The 19618-nt window shown below is 36.6% G+C and overlaps 1 protein-coding gene across 8 annotated transcripts; it reads left to right on the top strand.

The window, feature by feature from the left end:
- Window positions 1–287: 287 nt before the first annotated feature.
- Window positions 288–19149, top strand: LOC101257187 (CST complex subunit CTC1-like). 8 transcript variants are annotated; one of them, XR_011210637.1, is made up of 16 exons: window positions 288–1316; window positions 1417–1535; window positions 1625–1699; window positions 1789–1867; window positions 2337–2399; window positions 2480–2557; window positions 2699–2899; window positions 3841–3945; window positions 4093–4368; window positions 4444–4902; window positions 5004–5567; window positions 5674–5765; window positions 15390–15671; window positions 17489–17609; window positions 18023–18345; window positions 18687–19149. XR_011210637.1 is itself a non-coding variant. In XM_069286756.1 (16 exons), the coding sequence occupies exons 1-16, from the start codon at window positions 342–344 to the stop codon at window positions 18855–18857; spliced, it is 3903 nt and encodes a 1300-aa protein (XP_069142857.1). In that variant the 5' UTR covers window positions 288–341; the 3' UTR covers window positions 18858–19149. The 8 variants fall into 8 exon arrangements, 4 of the variants coding, with proteins under 4 accessions (XP_069142857.1, XP_069142855.1, XP_069142856.1 ...); XR_011210638.1 differs by having other exon boundaries at window positions 18657–19149; XM_069286756.1 differs by having other exon boundaries at window positions 4450–4902; window positions 15390–15597.
- Window positions 19150–19618: the final 469 nt, after the last annotated feature.

Below are 19618 nucleotides of genomic sequence, written 5' to 3'. Positions count from 1 at the left end.
AGAGTAAAGATGAATTCAAGAGGGGATAAAGATATATCCGAGAAAGGATAGAGATGTATCCGAGATGAGATAGTGATGTATACAGAGGATAGAAATGTAGCTGAGAGGGAATTTTTGTAATTTTTTTCAATGGTAGAAAATTTAAGAAACTATAATAAAATAATATATGAATTTAGGTAAACTTTTAAATTAAAATTAAAAAGATAATTGATTATATTAAGCGTATAAACGAGCCTTCAATTATCTAGTATATATATACCCGGAATTGTTGTTGATTTATATATTAATATTATTTTATATATATAAGGGAAAACAAAATGTGAACGAAAGCAAATGAAAAGATGGGGGAAGGAAGCGCGAAATCCCTAACAATCGCGGAGCTAGTCCGTGAATGTCGTCCTCGCACCGGCGCATGGTCACTCATTTCCAGTCCTTGTCCGAGAATTCCATCACCCCAGTTTTTACCCTCCCTCACCACTCCCACACTGTGTTCCCACAAAATACTCAAATCCCTTAACTACCCAACTCTTCTTACTGGAATCCTTTTTCTACCTCCTCATGGAGATGGACACGATTCACCTCTCAACTGCAATTGTTTTCGTTTCTCTGATGGCTATGACACTATTTGTTGTGACATTCTTGGGTTTAATCCCTCTATGATTAACAAAAAGGTTCAAATTTTAGGTTGGAATTTCATACCCTTCAACTGTAATGCTAATGCTAATGCTAATGGTGGTGGATTCTTAGAAATTATTCGCTGGGCTTTTCTTGATTCTACTTCTGCATCTTCGGATACTTTTTCTATACTTTCGGTAGTTCCATGCAGAGTTGGCTCCACAGCTGATACTACTGAGAATCTTCGGGGGTTCCTCGTTAATATTTTAGTTTGTGGCTGTAAATTGTGTAATTCTAAATATAATATAAGATTCGATATGCGGAATTCAAATGATCATTGTTATAACAAACTTGAGATTGTATACTTTTGTGGCTCTGCTTCTTCTTGGCATCCAGTTCTTTCAAGACTGATAAAGAGAAATGTTTCAATATCGGGATTGAAGAAGAGACTTGTATTTGTGGGAAAAAAAGTGTCTCAATTGATGTATGTAGTTGTGGATAATTCTTTGATGCATATTCCTAAGTTGCCCCTCCCCCTTAGGGAGACTGATGTGAGAGGAAAAGGAGAACTTGTTAGTTATACAGGAACTGTGACAGGAATTTACATGAGGGGTATGATTGTTGAGTTGGATAATGAACTGTTGCTATTGTTAACTGATCAGCATCTTTCCGTTCCACATAGTGTGAGAGTTGGCGCAATGGTATGTTTTCTAAAATGGTAAAATGTAATTTTTACTTTGATAAGAAAATTAAAGATTTTTGTCATTTGTTTAGTCTCTTAATGGGTACCTTTTTGTTCAGGTATCAGTGAAAAACGTTCATGTTGTAAATCCAAAATTTTCATGGACAAAGACACTTATACTCGGCTCTTGTGTTAAAACTAGCATTTCTGTGGAATGTTTCTCCTTGCTGGAGGCCGGGTTAAGTCTCCTAAGAACTCCTCGTAAATGATTCCACCGTACCTGCGTATTAATTTTATTCACCTGTTCAATATTTGTGGGGCTCACAGGTGTTATACAGTGACCTGCTGTGAGAGTCTTCTTGCGAAGTTCATTGACTCCTTGGTGTTTGTTGCCCGGCTATGGTAGTAAAGCAAGAGTAACAATCATCAAAATGATTTTGTGTCTGTTTTAATATTATCATTGATATGATGGTCTTTTCATTTGCTTTCAGGGTATTACTTGTCATCATCTGTTTAAGGAGAAAGTTCTCTGGGATCTTATCTGAGAAAGAGATCTTGGGATCAACAAATGTAAGTTGCTTGCCTTACCAGAGATATACATTAGAACTTATAGCCTATTTGGCCAAGCTTTTGGAGGCCAAAAGTGCTTAGTTTAGAAGGGTTAGGTGTTTGACCAAGCATTTGGGAGAAATATGCGTTTCTGGATAGTATTAGAAGCTGTTTTGCAATATGTAAAAAAAAAAAGTAGCTTTTCCTTAGAAAGTACTTTTTTGAAAAGCACTTTTGAGAAATATGCACTCAGAAGCTCTTTGAAAAGCTTGGCCGAACACTAGTTGCTGCTTGAAAGTGTTTTTGGAATTTATTGGCCAAACACAGTCTGCTTTTTGGAAACAGTACTTTTTTATGTTAAAATAAGCTGATTTTTGAAGCTTGGCCAAACAAGCTATTAGTCTCTGTATTATCTTAATATCTTTTCTTTGTGCCCAGTGTCATACAAAACTGTTTTTAGCTGATGTGCGCAATTGCAAGGTGTTGCCAGAGGAAAGGATTGGCTCAGACATATGCAACTTCATATTTACCCCCTTCAGTCTTCCAAATTCGGGCAAGTGTGTTATCATTGGGTGAGCATATAAATTGAGTCTTCGTACTGTACTCATTTGTTAATATTTTTTTGTTTGGCAGCATGGGGTGTTCATGGAATTTGTCAAGCATGATAGATGTGCGTGTGGCAGGGAAAGAAGTTCTGTTTCTTTGAAGTTGGTAAGTTCGCAGATTTTATGAAATTTTCATTATCTGAAGGTCTTCCTTTCTGGGGTTTGGGGTTGGAGACACTGCTTTAATTTTCTAGAAATCAAAACAAAGCTACATAAAATATAATAATCATTGTTCAATCAATTTCAGGTTGCACCTATCGCTAATTTAATTAATTCTTGGGAGGGCACGTGGATGAAAATGATTTGCCATCAGGACACTGATTTTGGTATCATGGGTACTCAAAAGGAGAGCAACTCCATATCTTGTGATGGCAGACAGTATGTGCTGTCTATAAGGAAAGCCATTCACAGTGAAGACATAGGTGTTTCTTTGCTTGGAATCTTAAAGGTCTGAATTTTTTATTTGTACTTCCTTTTTTGTGTTTTCAATGATATATTTGCCAGAACTTAGGAGCCTATTATGACATTATGTGGTAGGTAGATTTCCTAACTATTGCCTATTGGTGACCTCTTAATTTATGACCATAGTAAAAGAAAAGTAGTTTTATTGGATTAATCTGTATAAATTGAAACCTCATTTACTAGCATCATTCTTTGTACACAGAAGAGGCTACAAGAAGTTTAACATGATTGTAGCTTCCTACTTTTTTAACTGATGATAATCAAACAAGGAAAGGAAATAAAAAGGATATCGATTAAGATTCAAGCTAACAAGGGGCTAAAACCCTCACATACCAATTGAGTTCAACAACCTAAATTAAACCCAAGCAAGGAAAATCAAAGGAAACTAAGAACCACAAATGGGTAACCCTTCGATTAATCAAACCAAAAGAAGCTAAATATCAATTCTAAGAGTTAACCACTGATCACCCACTAATTCCTTTAGGGAATTACACTAAGCACTAAAGCTAGCAACTAGAATTCGAGAGTATTCAACTTCAACTTCAAACATTCAACATACTAAGTCTTCCAAATGACAAATGACTACTATTACACTAAGGAAATAAAGAAGTCACTTTCTTTACAATTTTACGCATAATGAGATAAGGGCCTCGTTTGGTTGTCTTTCTTTTGTTAGTTCTTGAATTTATGAGATGGCCATTTGAACACATGACCTCTTTTTTCTCTTCACTTTGATGAACCTTCAACACAGTATATGTCTTTATTTGGTGTCCATAAGCTCCTCTAAAGCTCTATGATGTATGCTGTCCATGCCGTTATCATCAATTTTGGGTATTTGATATCTAAACTCTAAAGTATCTTTATTTCCGACTTCATATTTCTTATAAACTTACCAAATATTATCATCATAATTTTTCATTCAGCCAGGTCTCACAATCGTCTGGAAGGATGTTGCTTGTTGATGCAACTGGAAGCATTGATGTTATCATACCAGATCTTCCATCAAGTTTGAATATCAATAACATATATGAGGTTTCATGCAACATTAATCTTCTTTCATTTGGTGCTTCTCATTTCCTGATCATTTGTGGCCCAACACTATAAATGCTATGTGGTAGAAATTGTTTCATCCACTATTTATTTTCATTTTTCTTTCCCACAAATTAATTTCTCTCTCAGGTCAGAAATTTTTTGGCAATTATGGAAGACATACCCATGAAGTTGGGTCATGTGGATTTACTCCAAAATGAACCTTTCACGTGTAGAAGTATTTTTGTGAATGCTCCACTTGTGAGAGAGATGAACAGGCCACTGCTTTTGTACTACAACCTGAGGAACCTAAATCCTGTACATCATTTTACTACCTCTGCACATTCACAAGTTGACTTTCCGAAAGTTGGACGTGGAAAGTATCATCTACTTCAGTTGATGCACAAATTCCCTATTCTGCAAAAGGTATGTGTCTTGCAAAAAATAGTGCTCGTCTTACTAGTTTGAGACAACAAAAATAATCAGTCTGTTATATGTTAGCATCAGTTTCAAGGAAGTCAACATGCTTCAAATACATCAAGCACATTTGCTGAGGCCTTAATTTTGCCTTGGGATTTACTTATTGCTGGCAACAACATAGATACCTGTATTGAAGAGCCTTTGATAGACCAATTGAAGCAACCAATGAAATTTTTTAATAGAATGGAAATTGGAAAGCTCATTGCATGCAAAAGACAAAAGCCTGATCAACTGTCTAATGACGCTTTGACATCTGCATTCAATGATACTGGAAATGAACCGAGTTACAGCTCCAGCCACCCTGCTTACGCATGCTGTCCAGAGGAGATCCCGTGTCTTGTGACGGGAAACTGTGTTAATTATCCTTTCCTTGGTATGTTGCACCACACAAACACCAGAACAGATATGGGGTCTTGCTCCAAACCACAAGTGAGAAGGGCATTGCTGGAATTTAAGTCTGAAGCTTTATCTGTTTATGAGGTATGCCATCTCATTCCTATTTGTTCTGATGTCTGGCATATTTATGACATACAATTTAAGTTAAACAACATAAACACAACTTTTGTTCATTGATGTTGCAGAGGTTAAAAATTGGTGGTCATTACCTTATAAACCATCAGAAAGAAGATATGTTTGGTACTGATGCAATAGTTGTGAATTCGGGAACCTACATTTGGAGCATTTCTTTTTCATCTGCTAATGTTCACCAAAATTTTGATGTATCCTGCTTGCTTCAACAGTCCGGTTCCTTTTTAAGTCACAATAATGATCTTCCAGAAGGCTATCATCAGTTTCAAATTCCAAACTCTTTGCCTAATGGAAGCAATGATATCTCTTCAGATGTCAACTTATATATGCCATCTGATGTCACAAACTTATTTAATGTTAACTTGGTGTTGTTGGAGAACTGTTCTCTCGAGCCTCTTATTCCATTTGGAGAAATGACCAACATCTGCCCCTCTGATCATAATTTGCCAGAGGGAAACCTAACATCTATTCATGGGCAAATCAAGGCTGTTCATTGTTCAGATGGAAAATCATATGCCGCACATTTGAGGTGCGAGAGCATTTGTGGTGTTTGTCCGTCACTATTCTTAGAAGGAACTATCAGTATATGTGTCCACGTTTTAATGGACCATAAGATGGTATCTTCTTTTTACTTTTCATCTTCTGAACTTATTATGTTATGATTTTGCCTCTTTCTTGTTAGAAAACATTTTCGTTACCTTAAGACGGTTATTGATTGGCTAGGTCATGATTTTTGGCTCTGCAAATAAACCCGTTTACCCTGCTGGATTTGGACGAGGCGTCACTGCATCATTTCACAGGGTACTTGCCCTCAGGTATGCAATTTCAGTATATTTTAGCAATTTCAGTATATTTTAGCAGCTCTTAAAGCTCAACGGGTCACCTCCTGCACTTCTGCCTTTTAACATGTGGATACATTTTAGGTGAAAACTGGAAGAAATATTGGGGAAGAATATTATTATAGACACTGCAATACAATTCCTTACCAAATAGGAGACTGGAAACTTTTTTGTGTAGGATTTAGTATATCTATTATATTCTAACATTCCTCCTCAAGCTGGTGCATACAAATTATATGTACTTAGTTTGTTACAAATGTAATTAATATGAGGACCGATGAGGGACTTGGTGAAGATATCAGCAAGTTGATCATTTGACTTCACAAATTTAGTAACAATTCTCCTAAGAGTATCTTTTCTCTTACAAAGTGATAATCAGTCTCAATGTGTTTAGTCCTCTCATGAAACACAAAATTTGATGCGATATGAAGGGCAGCTTGATTATCTTACACAAGTTCCATATGACCGGTTTCTCCAAACTTCATTTCTCCAAGCAATTGTTTGATCCAAACTAGCTTGCAAGTTGCTACAACCATTGCTCGATATTCTGCTTCTGCACTAGATCGAGCAACCACACTTTGTTTCTTACTCTTCCATGACACCAAATTTCCTCCTACTAAAACACAATATTCGGATGTGGAACGTCTATCACAGGGTGATCTTTCCCAATCAACGTCTGTATAACTTGTGATATGCTCATGGCCTTGATCCTCAAAGAGTAGTGTTTTACAAGGAGCTGACTTTATATATCGCAGAATTTGAAAAATTGCATCCCTATCACAAGAAGTCATAAATCGACTTACGACACTCACAGCAAAAGAGATGTCTGGTCTAGTCACCGTAAGATAATTAAACTTTCCACCCAACCGTATATACCTTTCAGGATTACTAAGTTGTTCCCCTGTCCTGGGGAGTTTTAACATCCGGATCCATAAGTGTCAATAGGTTTACATCATTCCCGTCTCCTCAAGAATGTCTAAAGCATACCTGCGTTGAGAAATAACAATACATGATCTAGACTAAGCAACATCAATACCTAGGAAATACTTTAGTCTGCCGAGGTCTTTTTGTTTGGAAATGCTAAAAGCGATACTGCTTCAAATTAGCGATACCGACTTGATCATTGTCGGTGATAATGATATCATCAACACAAACCACCAAGTAAATACACATATTTGGTGAGGAACGTCGATAGAACACAAAGTGATCAGCTCCATTGCCAGCCATGCCAAACTCCTGAATTACTGTGCTGAACTTTCTGAACCAAGATCGAGGGGACAATTTCAAACCATAATGTGACCGACGCAATCGACATACGAGGCTTCTAGACTCCCCTGAGCAACAAAACCAAGTGGTTGCTCCATATATACTTCTTCCTCAAGATCACCATGCAGAAAGACATTTTTAATGTCAAACTGATGAAGAGGCCGACGACGAATGACAACCATAGATAGAAAAAGATGAACTGATGCTATTTTGGCCACATGAGTAGAAGTGTCACTATAATCTAGCCCAAATAAATGAGTATACCCTTTGGTTGGCAACAAGGCAAGCCTTAAGCTGACCGACTTGACCATCTGGACCAATTTTGACTGCATAAACCCAACAAGAACCAATAGTAGACTTACCTGAAGGAAAAGAGACACAAAGCTCTCAAAGTACCACTCAAATGTAAAGTAGTCATCTCATCAATCATAGCCTGCCTCTATCCAGAATGAGAAAGAGCTTCTCCATTAGTCTTAGGGATGGAAATAGAGGACAAAAGATTATACAAAGGCATAATGAGGTGAAGATAAACGATGATAACTCAAGAAAGTATAATGTGGGAGCAGAGGGTTCGACGCATGACATAAATCATTTGAGACTATTGTTGGACGTGGACGCCAGTGATAAGTTAGGATTGGTGGCACTGCAACTGGAAATGGAGAGTAACCGTAGGTCCCTTGAAAGTCGGTACAAGGAGGCAAGACTTCAGACACATCTGGATGATCAGAAAACGTGTAGTAAGGTTGATTCAAAGAAGGTTACATCGGCAGACATAAGATATTGGCGGAGATCATGTGAATAGCAACGATACCCTTTTTGAACTCGAGGTTAACCAAGAAAGACACATTTAAGAGCACGAGAGGCTATTTATCTTTTCATTGGGCTAAGTTATGAACAAAGCATGTGCTCCCAAATACACGAGGAGGGATAGAATAGAGATGTGACTGAGGATACAATATGGAATGTGATTTTGAATAGAAGACGCAGGCACTATATTAATTTAATAACAAGATGAAAGGACTGCATCGCCCCCAAAACGAAGCAAAACAAGTGATTCAATGAGGAGAGTACGAGCAGTCTCAATGAGATGCCTATTCTTTCTTTCTGCTACACCATTTTGTTGAGGAGTGTATGGACAAGATGATTGATGAATAATTCCTTTGTGAGACGAACTTTTGAAATTGAGATGATAAGTATTCTTAAGGCATTATCACTACAAAAGTATGAATAGAAACACCAAACTGATTTTGTATTTTAGCAAATAGGCTTTTGAATATAGAAAATAACATCATTTATTAAGAAAACCCAAGTACATCTCGAATAATCATCAATGAAGCTAACAATACAACGAAATCCTAAGGTGGAACTGATTCTACTAGGAGCCCAATTATCAAAATGAACTAATGAAAAAATAGACTCTGAACGACCCTCAATACCAGGTGAAAATGTGGCACGACTGTGTTTCCCAAGTTGACAGGACTCGCAATCTAATTTGGATAAACTAGGCACCATCACGTTTGTGATTGAGGTCCGGAGGATTTGTAATGGAGCATGTTGTGAAGGAATTTAAAGAGGTAAGATACTTAAAGGCCTTGTGATTCATGTCCTGTGCCAATCGTCTGTCCCGTACGACGGTCCTGCATGAGAAAAAATCATCAGAAAAGGTTATGCTACAAATGTAGGGCGTGTCAAACGACTAACAGATGCTAGATTAAAAGGAGAACCAGGGACATAAAGAAAAGAGTATAAAGTGACAAAAGACAGAGGTGTGGCTTTCCCAACCCCTTTTGGTTTTGTTTGTATCCCATTGACCAAATTATCAGCTAAAGTAATAGCATGAAGAGATTGAATAAACAATATCCAACAAAAGTGATTTGTTACCATAAATATGATCAGAATCGCCCGAGTCCATAATCCATGATCCATGAGTATTAGACTATGACACACAAGCAAATTAATTTCTCGCAACAACATCATGTTGAACAACCGAAGCTACTTGTGGAGACGTTTGCTTACTTGCTCGATATTGAAGAAACTCATTATACTCTAATTGAGCAATATGAGCATTATGGGATGGTCGGTCAAGCGGAGCAACAAATGATTCGTGTGGAGATGTCTTCTTACTTGCACGATTACGAAGGAACTCATTATATTCCTTTAGAACAGGATCATAATTGGGTGGTGGACCATGCAAATTAAGACATAGCATACCACATATGCCCTCATAAAGCCAAAGAGGCTATCTATGTCCCACTCAAGCAAATCCCCATGCCAGACAGGCTTCCTAGTAGGCATGATGTTTTCTATCATTACAAAAGGATAAAGCGAGTCACGAGTGTGTCCAGACTTGTGACAATAACTACACTTGCATTGAGGTTTTCCAAGATGACCTCCTCGTCGAGTCTCCATAGATGGATATGCTCGTTTTTCTATGGTTTGAGATGCGAGAGCAGATGAATCAATGTTCGGTGATGAAACTACTTTGTGGCTAGGAGGCGTGACAAGTGGAAGTAGACAAGAGGATAATTCATCAATGTTAGGAATTGTAGGAATAACTAAAATCTGATCATACGCTGAATCATGGTCAGTAGGAAGTCTAGCAACCGTAAGAACTAGAAACAATGTTTGTCTATGCACTTGTTGTTTTTGCACGTCCGTGGTGATTGGCATCAATGTTTCATATTCCTCCATGACTGCCATACTTGTCCCAAGTAGGTGGACATATCTGATTCTTTTCCCTTTAAGTTGATCATACGCGATATCACATCATAGAATCGAGATATGTCATTAGTGTATACAGCACGAGCCTTTTCCCAAACTGAATAACATGTTTGGAATGGATGAAACTTGGGCATCAACTTGAAATCAATAAATTGCCATAGGACACTACATAGTTGTGCATCAATGATATGAATATTTAGGGAAGAATCAATTCAAAGGGCGATATATAAATCCACTTGTTAAAGGGAGGCTGAAACCTTAGAATTCATTAGAAGCTATTTTAGTTAATAGAACTCCTAGTGGTTTCTTTCCATCCCAAAGGGGACTGAGACAAGGTGACCCCTATCACCCTTTTTATTCATCTTAGCCATGGAAGGTTTGAGTAACCTAATTCACACAACAAAGATGAAGAGTTGGATAAGGGGCTTTAAGGTAAACAACAGTGCACAAAATGGCTTAGAGATTACCCATCTGCAATATGCAGATGATACTCTCATTTTTTGTGAAGCTATGACGGGGCAAATGTTGATCCTAGGAGTAATATTCATCATCTTTGAAGCAATCTCTGATTTTCATATCAACTGGGGGAAGAGTTCCATTTATCCCATAAATGAAGTGGCTCGGGTGGAGAGTCTGGCAAGGGTTTCGGGTGGTAGAGTAGGGGAACTACTAACAATATGCCTAAGTATGCTGTTGGGGGGAAAGAGCAAATCAATAGGGATCTGGAAGCTAACCAATTGGAAAAACCAATATCTATCTAGGGGAGGTAGATTAACCATGGCTAATAGTGTGCTAGATGCAATACCTGCTTATATGATGTCTGTGTTCCCAGACAAGGTCATACAGAGGATAGATGCTTTGAGAAGAAATATTTTTTGGCAGGGAAATGAAGACAAGAAATTTCATCTAGTCAAGTGGGAAGAGGTCATAAAAAAACAAGAAAGAGTGGGGACTGGGGATTAGGAACATGAAGAAACAAAACAAAAGCCTAACGTTGAAATGGCTTTAGAAGTTTATGACAGGAGAGAATATGCTATGGAGAGAGGTGATTAGGGCAAAATATGAAATGGAGAATAGGTGGATGACAGATTAAGTACACCATATGAATGTGGTATCTGGAGATCAATAAGAAATCTTTGGCCTCTGTTTCGTTCTAGAATCAGATTCCAGGTGGGTAATGGAATGAAGGTGTCATTTTGGGAGGACAGATGGATAGCCCAAAGAACCCTGAAAAAATTATTCTCAGACTTATATCCACTGAGCTTGCAACACAATGCAACTATGGCTGAAATGTGGATAGGACAGGGGTGGAACTTACATCTTCGGAGGAATTTAAATGATTGGGGGATGGGGAATACAGTGGCTTTCCATGATACAATGGCACAATTTAGTAATCTGACTAGGGAAGAAGACAAGGTTGTGTGGAGGATCAGCAAATGATAGATAGGACCTCTGGTCATGGTATGGAAACCTAAAATCCCATACAAGGTAAACTGCTTCACATGGTTACTAACAAAGGAAGCAGTGCTGACACAAGAAAATATAAAGAAGAGGAAGCTCCAACTATGCTCAAGATGCTATTTGTGTGAGGAACAGGCAAAGACAGTCAATCATCTCTTTCTGCATTGCAAATGGACATATCAATTATGGAGAATATTTAGCAGCCTTAGGAAGATCACTTGGGTGAAACCAAGAAACATAGCACAACTCCTAAATTGCTGGATCAATATAGGCAATACTACAATTAAGGAGGAGAGATGGAGGATTGTCCCAGTATATGGTGGGCAATGTGGAAAGAAAGGAACCAAAGATGTTTTGAGGGCAAGAAGAACAATTTGCAGAATTTTAAGATGAATTGTATAACTCTTTATTGTTTTTGGTGTAAACAGAAAGTTTTAGTACATGCAGAAAAACTTTTTGATGTTATAGAGTATTTGTGACAAAAAGCACAAATAGAGTCGATCTAGTTTGTAATACTTTTGGAGGGGGCTACTTTGATGTAGTATACCTGTGGATGAATAGGAAAAAACGTTATCATTCTCAAAAAAAAAAAAAGAAGAAGAGAGAATTGTGATCTCTTGATTTTTTTGAGTTATTACTTGCTAATTTATTCATCAAAAGCCCCTTCAAATAGTTGTCTTATTACATCAATAGGAAATCTAAGTCTTATGAAAGTAAGAGACCTAAATCCTATACCAAACTAATAGTTATAACTTAACGTAATCCTTATTAAACTATGAAATATAAACCCTATTCTAGAATAATAAATAATGTTACTAAAGAAATAATTAAATACTTAAATTACTGACTTCCAACGCATCCCTAACATTACCCCCTCTTACGTTGGAAGAGCTTGTCCTTAAGCTCAATTATCCAATTCCAGCCCTATCTTGAAGTTGACATTGATAAATTTCACTACTATAAATTTGCTGAAGCTTGACTGTTTCGCCCATCAAGTTGCCATTTTTATGAGGTCCAAATCGCTCAAGAAATTGTTCACAACGATGTGCTCAAATTAATGGGTTGTTGATACCATTAAAGTAGGAAAATTCATCTTTGCATAACTTGGTATATTGAATTGGAATTACCACTAGTTTGTTGATTTACCAATTGTCTGGGCATTACTTGATTCTCCCCATGGACTACTGGTTTTGTAGAGCCAATTCCCAGGCTAGAAAATTGATCTTGAATAACTTGGACAATTCTTTCATAGAGACGTCGTTCCGTAGCTGCAAGTTTAGAGTCCATTAGTGTTTCTGTAATCACACGTTCTTTTTGAAACCTGGAATTGATCAAAAGCCCTTATAAATAGGAGTCTTATTACATTAATAGAAAATCTAATTCTGATGAAAGTAGGAGACCTAAATCCTATTCGAAAGTAATAACTATAACTTAACCTAATTCTTATAAAACTATGAAATGTAAACCCTATTCTAGAATAATGAATAAGCTACTAAATAAATAATTGAATACTTAAATTAACTTTCAACACATCAACATCATTACCCCCTTCTTACGTAAAAATAGCTTGTCCTCAAGCTCGAATTTAAATGCAATCATCCGGAACTTCTGGAATATTGTCTGCTGAATCATCCAATCCCAGTCTAAAAAGTCGTTTGCACTGGTGACCGACCTGAATATATTTCGTCATAGTTATAGCATAATTTTAGTTCTTCTCTCTGCCATTTCTGCACGAGTTAATTGCTTGACCAAAGGGTTCTGGTTGCGGGTCTTGGTATTAAATGAATCGACTGAACTCGTAGCAAATTTTGCCAAGTTTACTGTGCTGCCAAGACTTATCTGGGACTGCTGCCCTTTTTGCAGTTGTTGTTTTTGCTCTAAAGCCCTGGCTGGCTACACTCATAGCCGTTGATAAGTTAGGTGGTTTTAGCAATTGGACGTCCAATTTGATTGAATCATCCAACCCTGCCATAAATATTGCCACGTGCAAGTGTTTTGGAATAAGCTCATCACCCCTAGCCAACTTTTCTTGAAACCGACGTTGATAAATTTCAATTCTACTATTTTGTCGAAGCGTGAGCAATTCACCAACTGGGTTGTTGCTTTCAGGAGGTCCAAATCGTTGGAAACATTGTTTTTGGAAGTCTTCCAAGCTCATTGGCCCCATTGCTCGTAAGCTAATAATGCCATAATTGTGCTTCTCCCAACATGTGAAATCCAGCCACTCTAATCTTTTCTGCATCTGCTGTATGTTGATTTTCAAAAAACTGCTCACAACGATATACCCAAATTAGTGGGTCGTTGGTTCCATCATAATTAGGAAAATCCACCCTTGTATAGCTTGGTATTGTCAAATTGGAATTACCACTAGTTTGACGATTATGAACAGTTGGTTGAATAGGTCACTGTGTATTGTCTCTAGGAGTCGAATTTGTTGATTTCTCAATTGTCAGGGCATTACTTGATTCTACCCCATGGACTACTGGTTTTGTAGAGCCAATTCCCAGGCTAGAAATTTGTTCTTGAATGACTTGAACAATTCTTTCACCGAGACGTTGTTCCATAGCTGCAAGTTTAGAGTCCATTAGTGTTCTATAATCGCACGTTCTTCTTGAAACCTGGAATTGATCTCATCGCGAAATTTGGAACTGATCTCATTGCTCATCTTGTTAGGCTCTGATACCAAATTGGTAGGATTCTTAGAGAGAGATCGAGTCACAGGACCATGAAGTGGAAAATCTAAATCAATTGACTTCGACTTTCCCTTGCCTTTGTTCGAATTACTAGATTGACCTATTTTTGTATTAACTTCAGCTCATTAAAGGGAGCCTGAAACCTTAGAGTTTAATGGAAGAGAGAACTCCGATCTCTTACGTTTTACTTAAATATGACTTAATAATTTATTCATCAAAAGCCCCTTTAAATAGGAGACTTATTACATTAATAGAAAATCTAATTCTTATGAAAGTAGAAGACCTAAATCCTATCTCAATCTAATAACTATAACTTAACCTAATCGTTATAAAACTATGAAATATAAATCTTATTCTAGAATAATAAATAAGCTACTAAATAAATAATTAAATACTTAAATTAACTTCCAACGCATCCACAACATAATGATAATAATAATAAAAAACTTTAATGAGCAGCCAAAAAAACTTTTTTTTTGTCAAAATCTAGAAAAAATAGGTTCTTGCTGGAAAAGTAGATCTGATCGCCAAATATTGGTCGGAATCGGGAAAAATTATATGGTCAGCCTCGGAATGAAGAGGCGACCCAGATAGAAAAAACAATTATCGAGAAACTGGCCGGAACAGGTGTCACGCGCCTACGCATGGATTTAACAATTCACCGGAGAAATTCTTCCGGCGGCGCGTGTGGCACTGGTTTCCGGCGGGGATGACTGGGTTTTGGTCGCCCTGAAGTTCCGCATCTAGTGGTGGTGTTAATTTTTATAAATAGTGACGGAAAATATTAATTACCCGGACAGCCTAGGTTACCGGAAAAAACTGCACAGTGCAATTTTTTTTTTTCTGACAATTGCTCTGAGACCATGTGAGAAATATTAGAGAAGAATATTATTGAATTGTTGTTTTAATTATTACATAGAGAACGCTATTTATAGACATTACAATACAATTCCCGACCTAAGAGGAGATTATAAACTATTCCTATTCTGTGTAGGATTGTGTATACCTATTCTATTCTAGCAAAAACTATGAAGTATTTTGTAGATTATAGTTACAATTTTCTCTTGCAATTGCTAGGTGCTATTATTGCTTTTCACTAAATTAGCTTTGTCATGTGAGTGCATATTTGACACATGAAAGGAAGATTAATATCTAGAGAAGATTCTGAAACATTTTAATATTTCTGACCTATAAGTTTCTACATATCCTGCATTATCAAGTATTATATGCTCCATTAACAGATTTTTCTATGTTTGACAAAATATACAGTAAAAACAACATAAATAATCACTAGTCCTTTTTTACGGCACTGTTTGACAAAGATTGCTTCTTTTGATACTACAGTGCACATTATGCATGCCTGGAGCCATGACATTATTGGTGCATTAATAATATATGAATATTCTTTTTTTAACATGGAGTAGCATTTATGCTATTTACCTAGCAGTTCTTTTTCCAGTGCGCAGGACAACTTTATGTTGATACCTACATCCTTCATTGTTATCAACCCATCAAGTTTGATAAATGATGACAGTGTTGATGCACACACCTACAAATCTGCTGCTTTGGACTTGGATGGTGGTTCTCCATTCTATGCTAATACTGCATCTCTGATTGCTGATACAGTAAGCTGTTTAGAGACTCAACAAGTGGAGTTCCATTGCAGGGTAACCACAGTTCTTATGCAGATATTAGCTGGGTTAAAATATGGCGTTTCTGATCTTGTTGCAAAAGAAAACATGTAACCTCTAGAACAACTTATTCACTACCCTAACAACTTTCAAATTCTTCTCTTCTAGTCACTTCTTTAAATTCCTGCTAGGAAATCAATATTTGTTTTGGCCCTAAATATATTATGGAACCAGTTTATATCTAGAATAAAAGACACTTTTAACTTGGCCTCCACTGACAATTGAACACCCCAACTTTCATGTGACCATCAAGGTACTTCAATCTGAAACAGTTGTGTCTCGCGAACACCTTAACTTTGGAAATGCACATCTAGTCACTTTTAAGGTGGTGAATTCTCAAAGTTGGAATGTTATGGAGCCAACTTAAACCAAGTAAAGGTGTCTAAATGTGCATTTTCACAGTTGGGGTGTTCATGCCAGTTGAGCCAAAGTTAAGGTGTCTTATCTATTTTATCATGCCTATTTTGAAAAGTTAAATAAACCTTCCAACACTTTTGCATAGTCTGCTCCATATTCAATTGGACATTCTGAATAAGAACCATTGTTTCTTCTTTTGTTTTATTTCATGTAATATCATTTGAGTTTGAGATTGAGTTTAAGGTCTGTGCACAGTCAGTATACAATGCTTTTTATGCTATCAGTAAATGAAAAGATAAACATGGTAGTTTTATAAAATTTGGATCTAGGTAAAACAAAAGACCTGTAGGGTCCTAGTTGTACTCTATTCAAATCAGTTCTTTCTTTTTTGACAGATATCACATTGATTTCCCTTTCTAACATAAATCAAATTCTAATGTCTGCCATATTTTTCGGAATTTATTCATCATAATAAGTCTAAAAATCAAACAATGAAGGACTGGAATTTAAGGTCGAGTAACTCTTCAACATCTCAAATACTGTGAACTTTATCGTCAACAGCTTAACCATTGTTGACCTTCGATCTGGAGAATCTTCAACTTGAAGGGTTTATTGTATGATGTTTAAGATGATTTTCAATGTTATTTTTTACTTGAGAAGCATTTGAACCCTTAGATATCACATAGAACATTGGCATCAAAATCTTATATTGCATTAGGTATTTTTATCACATGAAGAAGATCAGAGGAATATGGGATTAGAAGGACAATCAAAGAAAGAGACCATGGAGGGAGGGTTTGGAGGAGAGATGGAGGGTTTATATTAATTTTAGAAAAAGGAAAAAGAAGTATGGAAAGAAAGGGCAAACCTGCAATATCAATTAGCAGGTAAATTTACCTGATACTGTAAAATTTTTGTCCACTGACAGTGCACAACTTGAACCCTTTGGGAATACCAACCAAATGGAAAAGAAAACGCAACAATTCTGAATCAAAAAAAGAGAATGGAAATGGTAATGAACAAGACACATACCTAATATTGCATATTGAAAGCTTCCACATGTGCTTCATCTTCTCTATTCCTTGTTTTGTTGATTTCTTCCTGTGGCCAACAATCTTAGATTTTCTTGGGTTAAGTAGTCTCTTTAGGTTGACACTTTTAAATGCTGATAGAAAGAGAAGAAGCTGTTATCTTCTTTACTAACTGTAGTATACATTGTTATAAAATAGAAAGTAATTGACTGAGTGCTTGCTATTTTAAAAAGTGTGTTTGATCCTGAGACCTGGGTGTTCGACATAATTGAAAAGCTTTTAAAGGCCTTCCTATAAGGGTGACAGAAGTGCTCGTCTGAGGCGAAATTAGTTGACAATACACGAGGTCACAGGATGACAGGAATGAATACTCAAAAGATTAGGGACATCCATAGTATTTTGTCTAAACATTTTCTAGGCACTTGTTGTACTTCTCTTCTCATAGGACATCCTTTTTTTTTTGGCTCATTTAATATCAGGTTGTGGCTATTTATGTTCTCGTCCTGGAGGACAACACAAAAAACAAAGACCTTCTGTCAAGAACTGAGTCTAAACCTAATTCATTTGCGATTGACATTCCACTTGCTGGTTTTATCCTTGGTATGTTTCTGAATTTAAATGTTTCAGAGCGTTTGATATATTAAAGAGCTCTACTTTATTTTAACGTGCCATTTTCTAATTCTTCCTTCACTTTTACAGTCATGTGGAATTTATCTTTAAATTTATAGAACAACCAAGTTCTTTTTAGATATTTTTTAAGAAGACTACCAGGTGTTTATATTTAGAATTTTTATGCAGTGATTGCCTCAACTTGTGTGGGACTGAGGCATAGTTGTAATCATCATAGATTTGTACTGTTGTCCTTTTTCCCCCATAGTAAATGAGGTTTCTTTTGCTACTGGGAAAAGCTCACTTGAAGCAGTTAGTTAGATCTTGTCCTAATCTCTGAAAAGTTCCCTGTTCAGCTCTCAAGCTATGCTAGTGGTCCATGATTATTCTCTATGCTTGTACAGATGACGGTTCATCATCATGCTGTTGCTGGGCTAGTTGGGAGAGGGCAGCAGTTTTTCTGGGGTTATATGATGAAGAACTTAGGGGTGAAGCCTATGCTGAAACATGCAAGAAGTCAAGGAAGACCAGGAAAAAGCAAGCATGTAGCAGTTTAAGGAGTATAATGAAGCGGCATGGCACGGTCACAGTGAGAAACCATGCCTCCACGTTTGATTCAACATGTCAAGATCTTGTTTTTTCGTCCCAGTCTGAGAAGATAATAAGTAGTTTGGATCGAGATTTCTTTCAGTCCCTCATCCTCAAAGCTTGCTGCAACACCCTTGTGGTAAGTTTCATTTGCACTAAGCAGTCGCATATATTATGACATCTCATCTTATTGTATGGAATTATACTAGTATGAATATATGCCTATAGATACTAATACATTCCTATGGAATGTATGTATCTATGTATGTATGTATGTGTGTAATGTGTCTTTTATACATATACATGTATGCAGATGTATATATACATTGTACCATGGTGCTCTTGACTTAACTTTCATCTATTGTCTTTTGCTTTTGTCAACCTGTCAGCCAATTCCTGTAATCTCGCAAGCTACTATGTACTGGGTCTGATCTTATTCTCATTTTGAAGGGTAAATTTAAGATGTGCTTTTTGTGGCAGACGGTTGTTGGCAGTTTGATGAATTCAGACGCTATCAGGCAGCTGGAGACTCATTTGACTGAGCTGGATATGGTAATGCTTCCCATGCAGAATATATGGGTTTCGGAAGTTGGTCACATGGACAGCCTTGCTCAGGCTAAAAAGATCCTTCAAAGAATTGTTGAAAGCTGAAATTGTTATGTACACGTACGTGTCCATGGATTTTCTTCTTAACCATACACATATATTGATGTCATTTCACAAAAAAATATTCTGTTCAAACTCAGTTTCGACCATAATGATGTTTTGATTGTCAGATGATGTGTTCGATTTGCAGTCTCCTTTTTGTTCACATCATCTTGTAATAATGGTCAAGTGCTGGGAGTTTTCGTGTTCTTTGTACTTGTATGTAGAGGGGTTCCAATGTAGAATATCCATCTCGGCAGACGTTTTTGCTCTCAATCATAGATAGTGGATTCATCAATATTTTTCCTCTAGTCATTGCCATCAATTAGGTGTTCGATCTCATAAATCAGGATGGCAGGGAATTTGGATGATTCATTTTAATGTCTATGCAATGTTCCGCATCTATATTTTAATTTTAACAATGGGAAAAATACCTTTTTTTTAGTAGGTGAAAGTCCTCATTATTTTTAGGGATAAGGATAAAAAATTCACTCAGCCATGTAGAAGGAACAAAAATGTCATTTGTTTATTGTTTGGTTTCAAAATGGCCATACTTTTATTAATATGGGTCAAAAATGTCCTTTTTCGAATAAGTATTTTTTGGATTAATTACTTAAAGTGAATTTCTTTTAAAAAATAATTACTTATTTTAATATACTCTTTAATTATTATCATTTGTAGCAATATATAGCAATTTTATATATTTCATGATTTGTCTTTCTCTCTCGCCTCATTCTCCCTTTTCTTTCGTGCCTTTTTTATTTTAC

The sequence above is a fragment of the Solanum lycopersicum genome, chromosome 7 (genome assembly GCF_036512215.1).
Source record: "Solanum lycopersicum chromosome 7, SLM_r2.1".
NCBI lineage: Eukaryota > Viridiplantae > Streptophyta > Magnoliopsida > Solanales > Solanaceae > Solanum > Solanum lycopersicum.
The sequence above is the reverse complement of the archived record's forward strand: the minus strand, read 5'-3'. Positions and strand labels throughout refer to the sequence as shown.

Coding starts and splice junctions, on each gene's coding strand:
- LOC101257187 (XM_069286753.1), top strand. CDS start 342: ATGGGGGAAGGAAGCGCGAAATCCCTAACAATCGCGGAGCTAGTCCGT. Junction 4,369..4,443: donor AATTCCCTATTCTGCAAAAG/GTATGTGTCTTG, acceptor GTTATATGTTAG/CATCAGTTTCAAGGAAGTCA. Junction 5,568..5,673: donor TTTTAATGGACCATAAGATG/GTATCTTCTTTT, acceptor TTGATTGGCTAG/GTCATGATTTTTGGCTCTGC.